Source organism: Micropterus salmoides, unplaced genomic scaffold (assembly GCF_014851395.1).
Source record: "Micropterus salmoides isolate LMB-PRFRI ecotype aquatic unplaced genomic scaffold, ASM1485139v1 Ms_hic_scaffold_4030, whole genome shotgun sequence".
NCBI classification, from domain to species: Eukaryota; Metazoa; Chordata; class Actinopteri; order Centrarchiformes; family Centrarchidae; genus Micropterus; species Micropterus salmoides.
The window spans coordinates 15,062-36,230 of record NW_024043408.1 but is presented as its reverse complement, the minus strand read 5'-3'; the positions used below and the strand labels follow the sequence as shown (position 1 = coordinate 36,230).

The following is a 21,169-nucleotide window of genomic DNA, read 5'->3' as shown; positions in this document are numbered from 1 at the left end:
TAATTAATTATTAATTAATTATTACAAAAAACAATAACAATAATTATTGCGGTATTTTTTTTTCAATAACAATATAACCAATGTTCAATAAATATTCAATACATGTCTGATTTTATTCACTTGAATCATACACAAATTAGGACTTCATTTTCTTTTTACTAAGATGTCCATTTTGTTGAGGAAAAAGGTCTGAAAATTTTCTTTTACTTAATTTTATTCATGCATATTTTTGACAAAGATTTTTATCATAAATGGTTTTAATGTTCTACCTCTGATTTGTGAAGTGATCCACTGTTTGGCCTTAAGTGCTGACCCTAAAGAAGAGTTTACTACAATTAATCATCAAATTTCTTCAACTTTCATTCAGGAAAATCTAAAGATATGAAACTTTTTCTCATGATAACATTTTTGGCCATATCGTCCAGCCCTACCTGCACTTTTGAAATAAGGCCACTGATGCAAATGAACTAAAAATAAACTAAATTCTGCCCGGTGGTGCCACTAAATGGTGTGGCTTGACATTAAGGGTTGATAGTACAATCTACCGAGATTTAATAAAAAACATCGAATCAAATACCTTCTTCATTTTGTTTCATGAAAATGTTGTTTATCACAGTGAGTTGGCTCTCTGCTGATTCTCCAGCTCCAGAGATTCTGCACTTGTAGAGTCCTTCATCAGACTTGGTAACACTGTGGATGGTCATCTCTACTGAGGAGCTGTTTCTGATGAGGTGGCCATCTTTATAGAAATCAGCTTTGAGGTCAAAGGAAGTTTCCTTTTTTCTACAGCGCAGAGTCACAGCGTCTCCCTCTTTAACCGGAAGGACAGGACTCTCCAGGATCACAGAACCACCTGAACAACACCATTAAAACATTTAATTTATACCATACCAACTTGGAGTCAGTGGTTAATTATTTATATTGGCATATCCCATCATACATCCAGCAGTGTACTGAATGATATGTCTGAAAGTCTGGAAGTTGTGTCCCTGCAGGGTATGGAAATGGCGCCACTCATAATTGGAGTTGACTTTCTAAAAGCAATACAAGAAGATTAACATAATAATATAATAATAATAATCCTTATTGTAGAGCACTTTTCAAAACAAGTTACAAAGTGCTTTAACAAGTGTAAAGAATAATACAAAAAAAAGATAAGAGCATGAAAATTTAATATAAAATTAGTAAAATACAATAAAATAAAGGGATAAAATAAAGTCAAATAAGATCGGAAAAAGCTCTCCTATAAAAGTATGTTTTAAGAAGGGACTTAAAAGAGTTCACTGACTCAGCCGACCAGATTTCCTCGGGCAGGCTGTTCCAGAGCCTCGGGGCCCTGACAGCAAACGCTCTGTCCCCTTTAGTTTTCAGTCGAGACTCTGGAACAGACAACAGACCTCTGCCCGAGGATCTCAAGGTACGTGCTGGTGCGTATGGGACTAAAGGTCAGAAATGTAACAAGGCGAGAGGCCATGAAGAGCTTTAAAAGTGATCAATAGAATTTTAAAGTCAATTCTAAAACATACTGGGAGCCAGTGTAATGAAGCTAAAATAGGAGTAATGTGGTCATATTTCTTTGTTCTGGTTAAAAGCCTGGCAGCTGAGTTCTGGACAGTCTGGAGTCGATCAATAGATTTTTGGGTTAAACAGGTGAAAAGGCTGTTGCAATAATCCAGGCGTGATGAGATGAAGGCGTGTAAAATGGTCTCGGTGTCCTTAAAAGTTAACATAGATCGAATTTTAGCAATATTTCTAAGTTGATAAAAACATGATTGAACAAGCTTTGTGGTGTGCTGCTCGAAATTTAAATTACTATCAAACCAAACACCAAGGTTCTTTGCCACAGGCTTAATGTGATTTACTAGGGAACCAGCAGATGGCAGTATTTGATTTGCCATCTGCTGGGACCCGATGACCAGGATTTCTGTTTTGTCTGAGTTCAGCTGGAGGAAATTATTTGACATCCATTTTTTAACTTCACAAAGGCAGTTGTTAAGTGAACTCAGCATTCCAGGGTCTGTGGATCTGAGGGCAAGTATATTTGTGTGTCATCAGCAAAATAAAAAGAAATGCCATGTTTATGGATAATATATCCAAGGGGAAGCAGATACAAGGAAAACAAAATGGGTCCTAAGACCGACCCTGAGGCACACCATATTTAACTGGACAGAATGAAGATACATAGTTGTTTACAGACACGCAAAACTCCTATTTGACAGGTAGGATGAAACCATTCTAGGGCAGTACCAGAGATCCCCACCCAGTGCCTCAGTCTGTCTAACATGATGTTGTGATCAATGGTGTCAAAAGCAGCGCTAAGGTCCAGGAGTACAAGGACTGAGCACATACCTTCATCAGCAGACATTAAAAGGTCATTGGTGACTTTAAGCAGGGCAGTCTCAGTGCTGTGGTACTTCCTAAAACCAGACTGAAACTTTTCAAATAATTTGTTATTTTCCAGCACAGTGAGTAGCTGTTTGGACACAATTCTTTCTAGAATCTTTGCAGTAAAAGGCAGTTTTGAAATTGGTCTAAAATTTTGTGGGAGGGAGGGATCTAAACCAGGTTTCTTTAAAAGTGGGTTCACGCAACATGCCTTCTCCTCTATTGTATTTACTGACAGTATGGCAGCTTTCTGGTGATTCTCCAGCTCCAGAGATGCTACACTTGTAGAGTCATTCATCACTGCATTGATAATAATAATAATAACATTTTTGGCCCAGGCAACTCAAGACAATCTGTTGGACACTCTTGACTAATACACCACCCTTGCAGTCCTCTTAAAGATGTGCACCTACTGTAAAATGGCACCAAACCACTATGAAGCTGAGTTGTAAGTGCCGTGGACAAGTGTACTGACTCACTGGTGATCAGAGGTGGCCGTACACAATAAGTACAAGTCATTTTCACAGCAGCGTGTGATTAGCCAACGCCATGCAAGCCATGCTGACAAAACGTTACCTACTCAGCCATTAGCACAGTTGGCCGAAGTTGAGACTGCCTTAGGGAACTGTGCATGCTACAAAAACAATGTCAATTAGCTTATGGTGCGGTGCTGTTTGACAGTGAGTGATCCCCAGATAGGGTGACAGTGTCATTTTATGATCTTACCATTATATTATTATCAATGGCACACATTGATGGAAATTTTTTCTATTTAACCAACACCACGAGCTTTCCCTAACATTTCTCTATAAGTGTTGGAGTGCCTAAACATAACCATAAAAAGTTTAATGATGCTTTACCACGCAAATGCCCGGTTAATATAACATTAATTATTTATTTATAACTATAAAAAAATGGACGGATGGCATATTTTGCAGCAGCCGTTTGAAGATTTTATTTGTTTTTTTGGCCCGCAAGAAGTAGAGGGCAGAGGGATAGGGGATGGAGGTAAGAGAACAAATTGGGCCAGCCCCATCTCAGTAAAGAACAGGAATCAATGGGTTTATGTCTGTACTCTACGGGCCTATCATTGGTCCATTTTTTTATAGTTATTTAAATAAATAATTAATGTTATATTGACCGGGCATTTGCTTGGTATGCTAGATTACCAGTCCACCCCTACACTAAACCCATCAGTAAAAGGTTCACCTATTATGTATTTGGTTTGCATTGTAAAATATCCAAACTCGCAATACAATAACGAAAATATCTGATTATAGCGACTACAGCATCATTAAACTTTTTATGGGTATGTTTAGGCACTCCAGCACTTATAGATAAATGTTAGGGAAAGCTCGTGGTGTTTGTTAAATAGAAAAAATTTCCTCAACGACTTAAATCAAGAAACACAACGTGATAATGAATATTTAATTTACACCACAATGTTTCCCTAAAATTAAAGTGCTTTTGTTGCCTGAATGTAACCACAGACTGGACTTGCTGCAGTCAAAGTCCTGAGCTTTGCAGACCCATCACCCTGACCATCCCAGTAATTCAAAAATTTTTGAATCAGTGATTAGTTTGTCAGCACAACGCAACTGTGAAAACAATTTAGTATAAAATATGTTTCTAGGAGACAAAGATCGACCACATAAACCTTCAACAGCAGCCCAAAGCATCAGTACAAATGGGAAGCGAGCATTCCCGAATATTGCCCTGCACATTTTGCATGCAAAAAGTAAGTTGAATACAAATTATACATTTAAAGTATAAAGTGGACCACTGAGTTTTATCAGTTAAGGTTTATACTGAACATTCTGTGTGAAACACATCAGGTAGTTACCAGTTTAAAATGGGTATCAAGTGACTTTAGAAATATAATAAACATACCAACAATAGTGATGTTGGCACTGTTGCTTCTCTCTCCTCCATCAGTCTCACACCAGTATTCTCCACTGTCTCCTGAATAGCTCTTATCAATAGTGCAGGAGGACCCCGTTGGCGTCCTCTTAATGTCACATACCGGCTTAAATTCCTCAGTGTTCCTGATCCCTTTCAATTGAGTGGAACCATCAGTCCCCTCACAATGAAAAGAAACAGACTCATATTCAAAGTGCTGCAGTCTGTCTGGAGTGATACGAAGAAAAACTGCATCTGAAACTGAGAAAAAGTGTCTCAGATTAAACATCCAAAATTGGGAAATAATGATGTCTGTGACAAATGGGACTAAATAAAAAAAAATCAAAGTACCTCATCTAAGTGGCAGATGCAGCTAGTATTTTTGCAAGACACTTTCAGGTATTCACATGTAGCATTAATTAATTAAATTTAACCTGAATTTAACTTTAACTTCAAATTTGAGATCAGATTAATTTATGAAAACTGTAGACATATGTAATTGGTTAAGGTAAACCTACCGTGATGCTGTAGATGGAGAGAATTAAGTAACAAAAAAATTAAAAAGAGTATTTTCTCTTTGTTGCTCACCACTTTGAGTATAACGATTCTGAGCTCGTGACTCCAGCAGAATGAATTCAAGCATTACTGGATAAACAAAGGAGCGAAGCTGTACATCAGTCATATGCTTTGATGTTCAGACATATATATAAAAAGAGAAACCCGAGACTCAGTACTCACTCAGTCTGAAGCAGAGAGCTGTAGCCTCCATTTTGTCTCGCTGCTGACTGAGCATCAGACTGAACTACAGCTGAAGTGTATTGTAGATGAAAACTTCCTCTTCCTGTTAAGTTTATTTCTGATGTTGATGCAAAACCCGGGGCCACACTCACTGTGGCATTAACACAGCAGTGGTTTGTCACACTCACTCAACTACCCATCCTTGATGACTTTTATTAATTTAACCAGTAAGGGTGCCCATTTTTATATATTTTTCTTACTTTGTACAGACTAACAGGGGGGAGCCAGAGACAAATGGGTGTATAAAGCCAGTTCTCTCTAACAATCTGTGTGGCTACTGGTGTCAGGTATCTGTCTCAAACCCAAATGCAGACGAGCAGATAGTTCAGAAGAGGAAAATAAGGCAGGTTTCAGGGCTAAGAGGAAACTCCTCAGGTGTGGGCAGGCGTGAGGAGGGGACCACGGAACCCAGGCCCAAGCACACACCTCGCTGCCCAGAAGCCCAAGGCCCCTTGCCCCCAGGTCTCCAGAATATTGGGGTCATAAGAACAAGACAATAATAATAATATAACAGAAATATTGGGGGTTCTGGGGGTCCTCCCCCATAAGATTTTGGGCATTTAACAATTAATTTCCTGCATTCTGGAGACATTTTCTGCACAAATAAATGTCTTTATTTTCATCAAGCGGAGCACAAAATTCAGGTCGCAGGTGACAATTCAGAATATAAAAATATAATGGAATATAATGCAGTAATCAGCAAATTGTTTTTTTGGACAATGCATATCTGTTTTTACATTGCATTGCATGGTTTCTTATTTTGACAAAAAAACTTTCTCATAGCACTTACATTTGTTTGTTTTTCAACATTTTTAACAAATCCTTTCAAAAAGTGGTGAGGACATGTCCCCAGCGTCCCCATTGTAAATGAGTATGAGTATACTGATTTTCTAATGTTCAGTGTTAATCACTATCTAACTCAGCAAGTTAGGAGTGCGGTCACAACACAATATTGTTACGTATCATCTTGCTATTTTAAGTGGGTATACGGAAATCCTTGACCTTTTCTAGTAGGTACACAGCGTATAGGCCTATCTGCAAATCACGTAGACTACACCACGGGCCATTCGACATAACGTGAAGGGGCTTCGTGGAGTTCAGCCATTGAAACAGGTAAGTCCAGAGTTCTGTTCATCTCTCTTTCTTTGTTGTGTATGCTGAAAAGGAGATTATTTTACCTCTCAGAACACACCGTGAGATTCCTTGCAGGTCATTAGTTTCCATAAACATTGGCCACTCCTTTTTGAAATAACTAATAAAATCTAGGTCTTTAAGTAATGATGTACAGATCGATAGAAACCGGTGCATGATCACTGATAGTGACAGGGTGAATCTGAGTGTCTGAGATGTCTGTCATAATTGAGCTTCTAACCACTAAAATAGTCAAGGCGAGAACATGAGTGGTGGACTGGTGAGAAGAAGGTATTCTCTGAGAGTGGGGTGGTTAGAACACCAAACATCGCAGAGACCAAAATTGCTCATGTATTGTTTAAGGGCGTCTGTTGATTTCCAAATACACTGACTGCCTGCCTTACAGAGCCTGTCAACTGCTGGATTACATACCAGGTTGAAGTCCCCTCCTATTATAAGAGCTGTGTCTGAGTGAGCAGAGAGTGAGGTGAAAAAAGCAGTCAAAAAGGAGTTGTCATCAACATTCGGGCCATATATTACAGAAGCATAAATGAGTATTTTGAATTGAAATGTTATCTATAATATTGACCCTCTGGGTCTATAGTAGTGGTATTATGACTGAAATGTGTTTTTACTTTTTATCACTAATGGTGACCCCTCTTTGTTTGGAGTTATAACAGGCTGAGTACATGTGAGAAAACTGTGGTGAGGTGAGTTTAAATGAGTCTCCAGTAGTAAGATACTAACGTGCTTGTAGATTCTTTAGGTGGTTAAAAATGTTTATTCTCTTTTCCCTTGAACCAAATCCGCATACATTTCAAGAGGTGAGCTTAAGTGTGGTCATCATTCAACTATTGGATGTTGTATAGGCTAGTGTGTGTATGTATGTGTGTGTGTGTTTGTGTTGTATCCTTGTGTGTGATGTGTGCCTATGTGTGTGTTTTGTATGCGCTTGCGTGTGCCTGTGAGTGCTAGCGGTGTGCCTGACTGCTTGTGAATTAGACAGTATAAAAATAGCACAGCTGATTGAAGTGATCCATCTTCAATTAACCTCTTCTTTATTGGGAACAGGACTCTGTGTTAGTCCAGTATCTCCCATGGACACATGGAGTAAACATTTATCATCCAGATCTCCAGAAAGAGAGTACAGAAGCAATTGCTTCTATATCTGATATCTGAGTATCTACACTCACCTAAAGGATTATTAGGAACACCTGTTCAATTTCTCATTAATGCAATTATCTAATCAACCAATCACATGGCAGTTGCTTCAATGCATTTAGGGGTGTGGTCCTGGTCAAGACAATCTCCTGAACTCCAAACTGAATGTCAGAATGGGAAAGAAAGGTGATTTAAGCAATTTTGAGTGTGGCATGGTTGTTGGTGCCAGACGGGCCGGTCTGAGTATTTCACAATCTGCTCAGTTACTGGGATTTTCATGCACAACCATTTCTAGGGTTTACAAAGAATGGTGTGAAAAGGGAAAAACATCCAGTATGTGGCAGTCCTGTGGGCGAAAATGCTTGTTGATGCTAGAGGTCAGAGGAGAACGGGCCGACTGATTCAAGCTGATAGAAGCAACTTTGACTGAAATAACCACTCGTTACAACTGAGGTATGCAGCAAAGCATTTGTGAAGCCACAACACGCACAACCTTGAGGCGGATGGGCTACAACAGCAGAAGACCCCACCGGGTACCACTCATCTCCACTACAAATAGGAAAAAGAGGCTACAATTTGCAAGAGCTCACCAAAATTGGACAGTTGAAGACTGGAAAAATGTTGTCTGGTCTGATGAGTCTCGATTTCTGTTGAGACATTCAGATGGTAGAGTCAGAATTTGGCGTAAACAGAATGAGAACATGGATCCATCATGCCTTGTTACCACTGTGCAGGCTGGTGGTGGTGGTGTAATGGTGTGGGTGATGTTTTCTTGGCACACTTTAGGCCCCTTAGTGCCAATTGGGCATCGTTTAAATGCCACGGCCTACCTGAGCATTGTTTCTGACCATGTCCATCCCTTTATGGCCACCATGTACCCATCCTCTGATGGCTACCTCCAGCAGGATAATGCAGGGTTTATGTCACAAAGCTCGAATCATTTCAAATTGGTTTCTTGAACATGACAATGAGTTCACTGTACTAAAATGGCCCCCACAGTCACCAGATCTCAACCCAATAGAGCATCTTTGGTATGTGGTGGAACGGGAGCTTCGTGCCCTGGATGTGCATCCCGTAAATCTCCATCAACTGCAAGATGCTATCCTATCAATATAGGCCAACATTTCTAAAGAATGCTTTCAGCACCTTGTTGAATCAATGCCACGTAGAATTAAGGCAGTTCTGAAGGCGAAAGGGGGTCAAACACAGTATTAGTATGGTGTTCCTAATAATACTTTAGGTGACTGTGTACTGTCTGTATATTTGTCCTACGTATTTGTTCTTTGTATTGTTACAACTCCGGCCGCAACAAAGAAGGAGGATGCCACTCAGGTGTAACAATAACTAACAGAGATGTATTAAAACAGAACAAAACAAAGAAACAATGTGGCAGAGCGGTGTTGAAGGCGCAAGCACCGTCTGGGTGAGCAGGACTAAATAGGTTGGGCTCACTGGCCAGGTGCTCTCAATCTCCTTGATTGCCTGCAGAGAAAACACAGACAGCACACTGTAAACAGGTCCCAGACAGAGCTCTAGTATTTATATGAGCTTTATGTTGTAATGTTACCCATTGTGTCATTGATGACAGACATTTTGTTCCTCCATTTTACAGCATTTTGTTTTTCTTTTTACACAACTTCTGTTTCACCTGAAGGATGGAGTGTACTGTAAATCATGGCTCATTGCCTTCAGTGCTTCAGTTTTCCAAACTGTTACCATCCTCATAAGACTTGTCCTGTCCAGTAGTAAATGTCAGCTTGGCAAAGATGTAGTGATTTTTAAATAATGCATTTTGTAGACCATAAGTTGTTGTGATCAAGGAATATCATATTCTGTGTTCAGGATTATGGTTATGTGATATTGTTTGCTTCCAAAAATGGTTGACGGTAGCAACTGCTGCCAGGATACCTGGCAGGTGATGATGTCTTTCCGCCATGTTAACTTGAACCTGCCAACAGCAGCTTTATAAGTGTGGACCAAACCTTGTTTAGATCAGGAGAACATCCATGGAAGGCTGTAACAGCAGAGTCAAAATCTATATTATTTTTACCGCATGACACTGTTTTTGGATGAATTGATTAATGGAAACATGTCCTTGAAAATCTTCAAAGAAAAATCTCTTTAGGAGAGAAATATAAATGCTCCATTCCCTCAATACAGAAGGGAACTTTTGTCCAACTGAATGTTGGTAAGTCACAACGTGTGGGGATTAGAGGGCAGCAAATTACAGAACGATAATTACGTATTGTCACTCCATATTCTATGAGTATAGGCGCAGCCCTCTAAGGCCATCACTGTTGGGTTTATGTACATGCGCGGCACTGATAAAACTTGTTTATGCCCACCCACAGTGTGGACCTCTCCTACGTCTGCACCTTGTAAAAATACAATGGTGAGACCTAGCCTTCGCCTCCCATGGTGCCTTTTCTTCAACACTGAGAACCAAGGTCCAATGAGGCCCACTGCTTACAGGGCTGCACCTATACTCATGGAACATGGAGTTACAATACATAACTATTCATAGTTTTCAGTCACGTGACATTTGCAGTGACCTGGAGGGCACAACAACAGACCAAGTCGCGACTCCCTCGTAGAGACGCCGCAAAAGCTGTTAAATTTTATTTGGATCATCTCTCAACTCAAGGAAAAGATAGATATGGAGACAAACTGCAAGTGTTGTGCAGTTGCAATCCATATAGAGCACCCGTTGCCGCATTTCAGCCGTTAAAAACCGCCAGGTCCCTGCCAGCGCTCAACTGTGGTAATGTTTACGTTAACCTTGTAGGGAATCCCTCACCTAACACAGCTCAGGCTTGTCTCCTCATCGATTAGTGCATCTGATAGCAGATGGGGGTGGGGGGGTGAGCAGTGGTCGTCTTACATGTGCATGTGTTACCTCGCACAGACTTCACTCTAACAAAAACACAAAAACTGGATACTTTACAAGCACGGACCAGGTAAAGCGCTGAATACAGGGTGCAGATGTTTGTTTCAGTTGTTTGACAGGCTGCATCATTAACAAACCCACAAGTGCCGTGATAACAGATCGTGGGTGGAAAAATGCGTTCTGTGTCTTTTAGTGTTAGGCTTAGACTATAAAACGTGCTGCTGATGGAGAAAGTGGAGTAGAAATTATGAAGGAATGATGGATTGGATGAGGGGGCAAAGTTAGAGCACCATACTCAACACCATCATCAAGAAGGCCCAGCAGAGGATGTACTTCCTGCACCAGCTCAAGAAGCTCAACCTGTCTGGAACTGCTGATCCACATCTACACAACCAGGATTCAGTCTGCTCTCTGCACATCAAACACTGTCTGGTTTGAATCTGCCACCAAACAGGACAGGGACAGACTACAATGGACTGCAGAAAATATCAATGGTGCCAACCTGCCCCTACTAAGGCTACTAATGCTGCGCTTAATGCTATCTGATTGTTTCTACATGTTCTGTCCACAGCTTCTACACTTGATAAAGGTCACGTGTACAACATTGTTTACTATGTTTTGTACCTAACACTAGGGGGCAGCACATATAAAACTTTTTTTCTGCAGTATCAACTTACCCTCTCTGCCTTGCCTGGCCTAATGTGTTTATATACAAAGATCTCATAAAAATATTTAGACACATTGATCAAAGAAATATGAAAGGCCAGTGGTTCTCTCTGCCGTACGTCCTCTATGGAAGCATACTGGGGTTCCTGATCTGCTAACGGTGGGTCTGTAGCTGCTGAGAGAGCTGCTGTCACTGTGAAGCTGGAAGCTCCAGATATTGGAAATATTGAAACAGATGAAATCGTCTCAGCCGCAGACATTTTTTATTCCTGGTGTCCATAAAGCTGCGAACAATGTGGCTGCGTGACCATGTTTTTGTAATAACTAGGATGTGACTAAATGAAACAAACTAAAGAAGTGAATCCTCCAGAGTTCAAATAAACTCTTTCAGTAATGTTGTAAATGTGCTGTTATCTTGACAAATTAATTTAATTTATGTCATGGTCCAAAATCATTAAAAGAACATGGCTACCATTTTGGAGAGCATGCAAGGTGCAAGTGTTCATCCTTCTCTGAAAAACAGACACAAATCAGCATCTACAACATGACATTATACTGTGGCGTGTTAAACCGTCATATGAACATGTGAGAATGCTACTTTGGTCCTGTGGGGGGCTGCAGGCTGAAGGCGCTGAGGGGCCCATCTTACCCATTTCTGTCCGTGGTTTTGTGCTGTGGTTTGTGTCGAGGCAGAGGCTCAAATTATCAGCAGCGTCTGCAGCATTTAAAACAAAACACAGTGTCTGACATTCTTAGACGATATGAATGTGTAAACAGAGGTGGTTACAACCGCAGTGTTAGTTGAAACTGCTGCTTGTTGGAAAGTTTAGATATTTTACAATAGTCATGGGTTTTATTAAATTACTATATAATATATCAAATATAATATTGTATAACTATTATTTGGCATATAGCCTTCATAAAAGACATCTGACACAATTTCACGCTGTCTTAAAACGTCGGTCAGCACTGAGATGAGAATGCACTGAATTACATATAGGTTGCTGGTGGGTGAAGTTCAGATGTCAGTGTAATCAATATGTTTCAAAGACTTACAGAGGAACTTAATACCTCAAGTTCATACGCAGATAGATCCAGACACCACACAATAAAAGAGATTTATTCAACTTAGTCATTTATATCTTTCTCTTGTGAAAAATAGTTAGATCCAATCATATGTTGCTACATTTTTTATATTTATATTTTTTACTGTTATTCATAAATGAAACACAGGAATTAGGGATGCAGAGAGCTGTAACCTCTGACTGCTGCTGACTGTCTGAGCAACGGACTAAAGCTAAATACACTTGCCTATCGTGTAGCTGAGAACTTTCTCTTCCTCTACAGATTATTTCTGGTGTTGTCTGTGAAGATTCTCAGTCATCCAGGTCATAGTTATCCAACGAAGGTTAAAGTCAAGGGCAACTGGACTTGGTTGAAGATACTGGAAGACGTTTCGTCCCTCATCCAAAGGACTTCTTCAGTTCTGTCTCTTCAGTGTGTTCAGCGCAGTCCAAGAAGGCGTTGGTGGCGCTGGTGTTGAGCACACTTTAGCCTTACACACACTTCTGCACCACAGATATTTAACTGCATTGTGAACATGTACAATACATAAGGTTGGCACTGAAAGTTCCTCCTGCTCAGTACTCAGATGTGAGCTCAGCTTGAGTTTAGATTCCAGTGCACCATGCTCTGTGTGCAGCAACTGACATTTTAGTGGCACAGTCAGAGAGCTGCATTGAATGCAGAGATTTTCTCACCTGTTGCAGTTCAGACACAGTGGAGGGTGCCACACTCTCACATAACATCTGTGGTAAAAAATGAAAGTGAAAATGTTTTGTTTGTTTGGCTGATATGGCTTGTTTGAACATGAAAGTTCAGGTATATAACATGTTGAGCAAGATAATCTGGGATGTATTTCTGAGTTAGAGGGAAGTGCACAAGTTTAACATTAACCTGTTCCTTTATTGCTGTGCAGAGTTGATTGTATTATTATTATTATTATTATTATTATTATTATTATTATTATTATTATTATATAGTTTTATTCAATATCTTCCATACGATCTGTCAGTATCTTTTCAGTCCGTTTCTTTAGACCGGGCCAGAAAGATTATGGTCAGGTCATCTGCAATATGTGACGTGCATTATTAAAGTACTCCTCATTTAATGTTTGTATTCACTGGTAAGAAATAAATAATTAATGCATGTATTTATATATCTGTTAAAACGAGAGATGTTATTTTTTTTCTATTTGTCTTGGAAAAACTTAATAGTTTGTTTGTTGTTGTTTCTGCACGCAGACACCAAGAAGCTCCATGAGGATGAAGAAACACAGATACACAGAGAGACGAAGAGCAAAGATTCAGAACAGGAGTGTTTGATGGAAAGAGAAACAGGTCGAGAGAAACTCACAGCAAAAACTGAAACAGTGAAGAATCAGAACAAGGTGGAAGAAGAAAATCACATTGAATGTTTCAGTGAAGAAACAGGACCTTTATGTCAAATAGAGGAGGAGAAAAACAGAGAGAAGCTCAGGACAGAAGGAGAAACCAACAATATTCTCCCACAGAGACAAGAGGACACTGAAAAACAATATTTAGATGCAGGAACAGTGTCTCAGTTTGTGACGGACAGCAGAAGACAACGACATGACGCCCAGACAAGAGGAGAGTCAACGAATGATTTGGACAACAGAGAGGAACACCTGCCACCTGCATCTGAGCTGCTCTCCGGCCCAGGCGCTACAAGCACTCCCTGACCAACCAAGCTTTTTAAAACAGCAGCTTTCAGCTGAGGAGCGAGGACGACATTATACAGTAATGCTCTGCAATTAAATGCAGATCCCTCTTCCTACACCTATACCATTTTTAAATAAACACTCTGAGCCACCGTGCTAGAAGATATGGTAGGTTGCGATCACTAACAACCACTACTTGCCCCTTCCCTTCTCACACACACACACTGTGCACCAAGGGCAGAAAAGCAGGAAAATATACTGAGATCCCCCCACACTGGCGGCAAACTGGCGGCAGCTCTATTATAACATGGATGGTAAAGCAGGACCCATGACAATAACTTCTTTGGTGGATGTGTTGCAGTGGGACATTTCAACTCTGGCAGCGAGCGGGCTTGTGCGTGAGACTACAGAGAATGACTGCAGCAGTTTCACGGGATCGCGCCAGTTACACAGAAGCCGCTGCCATGGTTACCTGTCTGTTGATGAGGAGCGCAGAGCGATCCCGCGGATCAAAGCCGTCTGAAAAGGCCTTATAAAAACCTTGTCACAACAATTCACAAGATTTTTTATAACTTGCCAAAACCTTTAACATAAGGACAACTTAAAAAGTAACCATTCATACAGAGTAACGTGTAGCCTCTGTAGTGATCAGCCAGTATGGATTTGTTCATTTTATATCAAATAAATTTTAAACTTTTTCTCTCCCTGAGAGAAAGAGGGGGGGGTTGAGATATCAACCCTCAACAGACAGCGGAAGTACCCCAAAACCCCAGCCAAAGAGCCATTAACATGGACTCTTAACATGCCCTCTCCCTTTGTCACACCCAGGTGTGAGAAACTCCAGAACACCAGAGGAGGACAGTCCACATTCCTCATAATTTGCCATTACCTTGATTAATTAAATAATCTTTGTTAAGTTACTTAGCAGGTCTCTCCACTGCATTAGAGTAGTTATATTACTGTGTTGTTGCTATTGAAAAGAAGAATCCATTTAAGTTAATTTTGCAGTGCTCTTTAATTTTCAGCAATGGTTCCTGACATTTGTTTGAGTGATGTTTTTAACCAATGCTTTATTCCCAACACTTCTTATACTCCCCCAGAAATGCTACTTAATGGATTTTCCAGCTCAAATTTAATGTTAAGGGTCAATTGTTCTGTCGTGGAACCAGTGTCCCCTAAGAGGACAAACTAAGTATTACATGCCATCGTTCTGAAATGCCGCTTCTACTGTGTAATAGTATCACTCTGTACTGATTTGCGTAATCCCGAGGCGGCCGTGTGCGGCGCCATCTTCACGAGTTGTTTTTTTTTTTTTTTTTTACCAACACACATTAATCTGCATAAAAAGCATCAGTGTCTGAACTGTAGATCTCTTGTCTCTCCAGTGATAAATGTGCTGCTGTTGTTGCCTGCACAAGTTCAGTACAGCTGTTCTCTCAGAGCTGGTAAGTCAGTTGTTTCCATGTTTCCAAAAGACTGGATGTGCAATTTTAAAGTCTGAAAAACAAGTTACTTTCTGTACTGATACACAAAACATTTTGTCATGTAGTAAAATGTTTTTATTAGAATGGTACATATTTAATTTGGAAACGAAACAACTTCATATTTTGGTCTCTTTTTTTTCTTTCTCAGATGCAACTTTTCCGCATATCATTCCATCCCGGCTGCAGTTCTTTGAATATGAGTCTGTCTCTGTAAACTGTGAGGGCTCTTTAAATGATCTGACTGAATGGAGAGTGTTTAGGAGAATCAAAGGAAGAAATATTACATGTAACAATAAATGGGAGATAACAGGATCCTGCAACATTACAAATGCTTTTTCAAGTGACACTGGAGAGTACTGGTGTGATGCTAAGGAAAAGAAAAGCAACATCGTCAGAATTGTAGTGACAGGTATGTTCAATCTACTTACCAAAACACCTTAAACATATAATTTTATAAATCATTTTATTGATAGAATATGTTTTATGGAGCCCAATAAAATATAGCAAACTTCAGAGAAAACTCAAAGACAACTCTGAAACCATCCTGCAGCACAGCCCAACTCTTCGCTACTGAGCTGTCTTTTTAGTTTGTCCCAAGCAGACTGGTATAGGAAATTTAAACACATAGGCAAAGTATAGCATGTGATATATAAGCTGTTTCCTAAATTGTATAAAATTTAATTTAAACGTGTCGAGATATCATGGATTCTGCAATGTGGGATTTATTGTTTGGGAAAATATCCACAATACCTGCTTGACATTTAAACACTCATTATATTGGTAACTTTGACTATGAAATATATATGAAATTGTCCAATATGAACCACATTCCTAGGGGTTCTGGGCTGGAAATAGTGCCTGGCATGCCAGTATTTGAAAATGTGACAATTTCTTTATTTAAACTCTTAAATCTACAGTCACATGGTAACAATTATTGTCACATGATTTATATATTTTTTTTTCTTGTCAGCAATACTATTAGTTACATTAACATATACATAATTACATTCAACATAAAATATTTCTGAACTTCCATTGTTGAACAGCTGGGCCTGTGATCCTGGAGAGTCCCGTGCTTCCTGTGATGGAGGGAGAAGCTGTGACCCTGAGTTGCAGACAAAAGAAAATGTCCAGCCTTGATGCTCATTTCTATAAAGATGGCCTCCTCATCGGGAACAGCTCTACAGGAGAGATGACCATCAATGTTTCCAAGTCTGATGAAGGACTCTACAAGTGTGACATCTTTGGAGCTGGAGAATCGCCAGAGAGCCGGCTGGCTGTCAGAGGTGAGACACATTTTCTAATCTGCCACCTCCATGGCGTCTGGACCGAAGGAGGCAACTAAGGGCAAAACTAATGACATTCCCATCAGCCTTAGTCCTGCTGTGTTTTGTGCTAATTATCACGTCAGTGTCTTTGAGACTACAGCATTCGGATCCCATGTTTCATATTGTTACATCACCTGCTTAATGTGTTTTTTTTCCCAGCAAACCAAGAACAGACTTATTTTTCTCCTCATGTCTTCAACCTGCTTTGGATAGTTGTCCCTGTTGTACTCGTGACTTTTCTACTTTTGGTAGTGGGGCTTTGCTCCATGAAGCACAAAGGTACATAACATACTAATACTTGTTTAAGTGACTGAAACCCTGTTTTAAGTAGGCTGTTTGGTAAACAAGTTTATTAAAATTTCAGCATGTGTTAAGTTTCGCATCCATCCATTACATTTTAGAAACTAAGATTATTGCTAGTGCCAGAATGTAATTGCTTATATAGCGATGCCTGATGGACCGTCACCCTGTAAACACACTTTATTGTGGTATTTTCTTATTTCAAGGAAGTGCTTCAACCTCTCCTCCCTCATTTGCAAAGCCTTCTCCTCCACAAACAGGTAGGTAACACCAAACATGGTATATTGTCATTTTAGAAATGATCAGAGGGAGAAGGGACTAGCCAGAGTTTAATCTACCAAGCTCACTATTTGAGCCTGTCTTTATATTTTAACAGCCAGGGATTACTACATTTCCATAACTCACAATTTACATCCAGTGCCAATGTTTAATGACAATGGAGGATATGTGCCCTGTCAACATGTGTTCACTCCCAAGTTGTCAAATATAGACGCTAGAGGGTGGTGCTACCAGCAGAGTTTCAGGAGGGGGACCACACATCAATGACGTCACTACCGGCATTTCCATAAATAGCCACACATCACACTTCCTCTTCTTCGCTCTCGCATTCTGCACCTTTTTCTCTGTCCGGTCTCCTCATCGCCTTCTTCCTCTACATAGGCTTATATGGGGGTCCATCATGCCCGGGCACTACGGCGGATTTCCCTATCATAGCTTCCCCACAATGCTTTCGAATGTCTATTCAGCTACTGCAAGCATCATACATCGTTTGTTCATCAGTAAATCATTTAATCGTATCTGTTGATTGTGGTCCTTACTAGTGAAACGACCCCTTGGTGTCACGTACTGGGGACCCTTTAGCTTCACTTTTCAGTGTTAAAAGCATTATATGCCAGGTGACATAGTGTTAAGAGAGGACAAAGTCTGCACAGGAGGTCAAGATTGTGCTGAGTCCTCTAACAGAGGCTTGGGAGTTTGATGGTGCTCTACAGTATCGTAGGACTACACTCTTCTGGACAGAGATTTCAGACGTTGTACCTGGAATCTGCTGGAGCCACTGCCCCTGTTTGGGGGTCACAGTCCCCCAGTGCTCCTATTACTACTGTCACCACTGTTGCATTTACTATCCATTTTTTCCAGCTTCTCTTTTAATGCTTGGCATTTTTCAGACTTCTCGTGTTCCTTCTTTTTGATGTTGATGTTGCTTGGGATTGCTACATCTTCACTGCAGCCTTCTTCGGCTGTTTATCGATCATCAAAATAACTGGTTGGTAAGCCGTCATCAGTTTGTCAGTCTGGTTCTTGAAGTCCTTCTGGACCTCAGCTTGGTCTTACAAGGTGTCTTCCAACTACTACTATGTTGGCCGGTAGTGGGATTGTCTCCTGTATGTTCTTCCAGTACTGTTTGTTCTTAGCCTTGTGTTACTACCCTGCCAGTGAGAGTACACTTTGGACGCTTCGGTGGAGAACATCCGGGTTATTCTCTTGGCCTTTGCTTCTTATCTTATAGCCAAGCCAAGCGAGTCAGCTCACTTGTCTCGGTTATGGCTTTAGTGGAGATGTTATGTAGTGCTGCATTTAAATCTTCTAGACTTTCAGAAGGTACTTTGTTTTGGCAATCTTCATCACCAGTTTGGTCATGATCTTCAATCTCAGGTCAGTCACCCTTGTGTTAAATGAGTGTGTGCCATAAGGGTTTGTTGATAGTGGGGCTTGGGACCCAATCTCGGAGTGTGGGGATGATGAAGACATCTCATCGCTGATTTCTCATCAGGTTGCCCTGGTTCCCCAGCACCTGACGTGCGCCTTGTTGATCCAGGCGACGTTCGAGCTGGTGTGACTCTTATAATTGCAGTTTCACTCATGTCTGAGGTAGGCAAGTAACATTAAGGACGTTGCCTAAGGGTCAGACTTGATACCCTGTCCTGACCGGGAATCAAACCCGCGATCACCTGTACCAGAGTCATGCAGTAACCTTGTGTTAATGTTGTGCTACCAAAAAAATATAGCTGAATTTTTGTCAGTAAAGAATAATAGTGCATTCAGGGACCACATATGCTGTCATCACAAACCCGAGCTAAGGTGACTTTCTCCGTTTCTCTTCTCTTTCTTTACTAAGGCTCACTTTGTTCTTACTCGACATCATCTGAACCTGTTTGGTCTGATGGGCTTCAGCATATAAAACTTTATTGCTTTGCATCCTTACGTGGAGCCTGTATTTTGCTGTGAGCCAGTTGTTTTTATGGTGTTAGAGCTGCATGTCGTTAGCTGCCGTGTTGTCGCTGTAGTCAGAGAGAGGCTCAGGAGCGCGCAGACAGCTGAATCCGACCCGGTGTCCCCACATTAAATGCAGACTAGTGACTGATGCAAGCAACGGAGAAAACAAGCGTGTGCTTCATTTCTAAATGTGTTTTGAGCCCATTGACAATAAGGCAAAGAAAATTTGATTAATTTCATTGAAAAACTTACATAGAGCCCCTTTTAGCAAGACTTTGGTGATACTAGCTAGCAGTGTGTTTTTGTACCATATTCTTTGTAGAGAAGGGTGTTTACTTTTTGGAGTTTAAGATAAAGCATGCACAATCGTAATTTTTAGGGTACAGTTTGTGTATATCCTGTGTGTTTACAGGTCACTGTGAGCACGACACCTGACTGAAGGTGAAAGCAGGAGGAAATACATTATTTAAGCTTGTATGTCCATATCTGCTAGGTGTACACATGGAGGATGTCATACAAGCACAGTCAGGACTGCTACATTATTTTACTTTAGTAACTTTTAAAGGTCCAGTGTGTAATAGTTCGGAGGATCTATTGACAAATGCAATATATACAACTGTGTTTTCAGTGGTGTATAAAGACCTTACATAATTTTATTACTTTAGAATGAGCCATTTCTATCTAGTCCTGCATGGGCCACATATTTCTGTCTGAAAGTCTGTTTTCTCCACAAGACCCCTTGGTGTCGCTTTTTAACGCACTGGGTACCCCTTTAGCGTCACTTTTCAATGTTCCAAGCATTATATGCCAGGTTACATAGTATAAAGAGCGACAAGTCTGCTCAGGAAGCTAAACATTGTACTGAGTGCAGAGTATGTTAAAAAATCAAATAATTGTATAAGATTAGATTCATATTTTTACATATAAAAATGCACAGCATAAACAAACATCTTTGATATGCATAGCTTGGGCTATTAACTTGACCAATATACTGTACTGCATTGTCAAAGATTTTGCTCAATGCAAGCTTTGTGGATGCCATTCAAACAGGTGAGTATAAGTGCTTTTTCATTTGATGTAGCTGCTGTGCTGCTGTTTTAAAGGCTGGGTCAGGTCGCTGCTGACCACCTATTTGATATTACGGATGTTCTTGTGGGTATTAAACAGTGTGTGCGCCGTAGCTGGCCGGTGGTGGCCTCATGGTGTTGTTTTTAAGTTGCTTTCTTTATTACCATAATGTCTTGCCTCTCTGTCGAAGAGGAATGCGTTTGCTGTGATTTGTGAGGTTTTTGTAAGTTACTGAAAATACCAGAAAACGTCTGCGTGGAAACCTCCCTTGCACTCAGCTGTTTGTAGTGACGTTTCAGGATTTTGATGACAGCACTTGCCATGCTCCTTATAACTTTCTCTTGCTCTACTTTGCAAACAGAATAGTCTAAATGACAGAGTCCGATGTTAAGTTCACTTTAAGTATACATGTAAGTTTTCTTTCAGTATAAAACTATTGAACAAGTTTACTTAGTAGTATACTTAAGTGTACTTTTATAAACTAAAAAACTAGGCTAGAAGTTTTTAACTAGTAAACTAGCAGAACTTCTATAAGTTACTTGTATTATAGTTCATAGTATAGTTGCAGTACAAAATAAAACTTGATGTAAATTAGTTGTGTACTAGTTTACTACTCTTACACTTTAAGTATAAATAAACGTAAATTTTAAATATACTGGGCCAATTTAGCCCTGAGAAGTATTAAAATGTAAGTACACTTACAAGTATGCTTCTAGTATTTTGAGGTAAGTATACTTAGTATGTAAAATATACTTGAACTTTACTTAAATATACTTCAAGTATATTATTATTTGGTAATGGCCCCCCATCAGCCTCTCAGCTCACTCTGCTGATCTGTGTTGGTGTCAGTGTTTTCTTGATGGCTCTGCTGCATTTAGTGGGATTACTGCTTGTAGAAGTCATCTCAGGTAACGAGAATAAACATGAAAAACTTACATTACTGGCACAAAGTTTGCTAGAAGTGGGCTCTTAATGGTAGAATGTGACGACTGTGACAAAACACAATCAAGTGTTAAGAGAAAAAAAAATGCCAATGAGCTCCAGTTCTGGTGATTCCTGCTGGTCGTTACTATGAACTAATGTTGGTTTTGTTGTTTGATTTTTT

At 40.1% G+C, this 21,169-nt stretch overlaps 2 protein-coding genes across 2 annotated transcripts; one reads left to right on the top strand and one right to left on the bottom strand.

Annotated features, from left to right (window-relative positions):
* Positions 1-577: 577 nt before the first annotated feature.
* On the bottom strand, positions 578-4,927 carry LOC119887176 (Fc receptor-like protein 5; the record flags this gene model as incomplete). The annotated part of the gene is made up of 3 exons (XM_038698081.1): positions 4,873-4,927; positions 4,276-4,545; positions 578-853 (listed from the first exon to the last, which is right to left on the bottom strand). Coding segments are annotated over exons 1-3 (601 nt in total), but the record flags the coding sequence as incomplete, so codon positions are not given.
* A 5,661-nt stretch (positions 4,928-10,588) lies between these two features.
* LOC119887175 lies at positions 10,589-18,619 on the top strand. Its single transcript, XM_038698080.1, has 9 exons — positions 10,589-10,688; positions 13,231-13,376; positions 14,029-14,184; positions 15,016-15,112; positions 15,300-15,560; positions 16,198-16,437; positions 16,639-16,758; positions 16,986-17,039; positions 18,474-18,619. Exons 1-9 carry the CDS (start codon positions 10,589-10,591, stop codon positions 18,617-18,619), a joined length of 1,320 nt encoding a protein of 439 aa, XP_038554008.1.
* Positions 18,620-21,169: the final 2,550 nt, after the last annotated feature.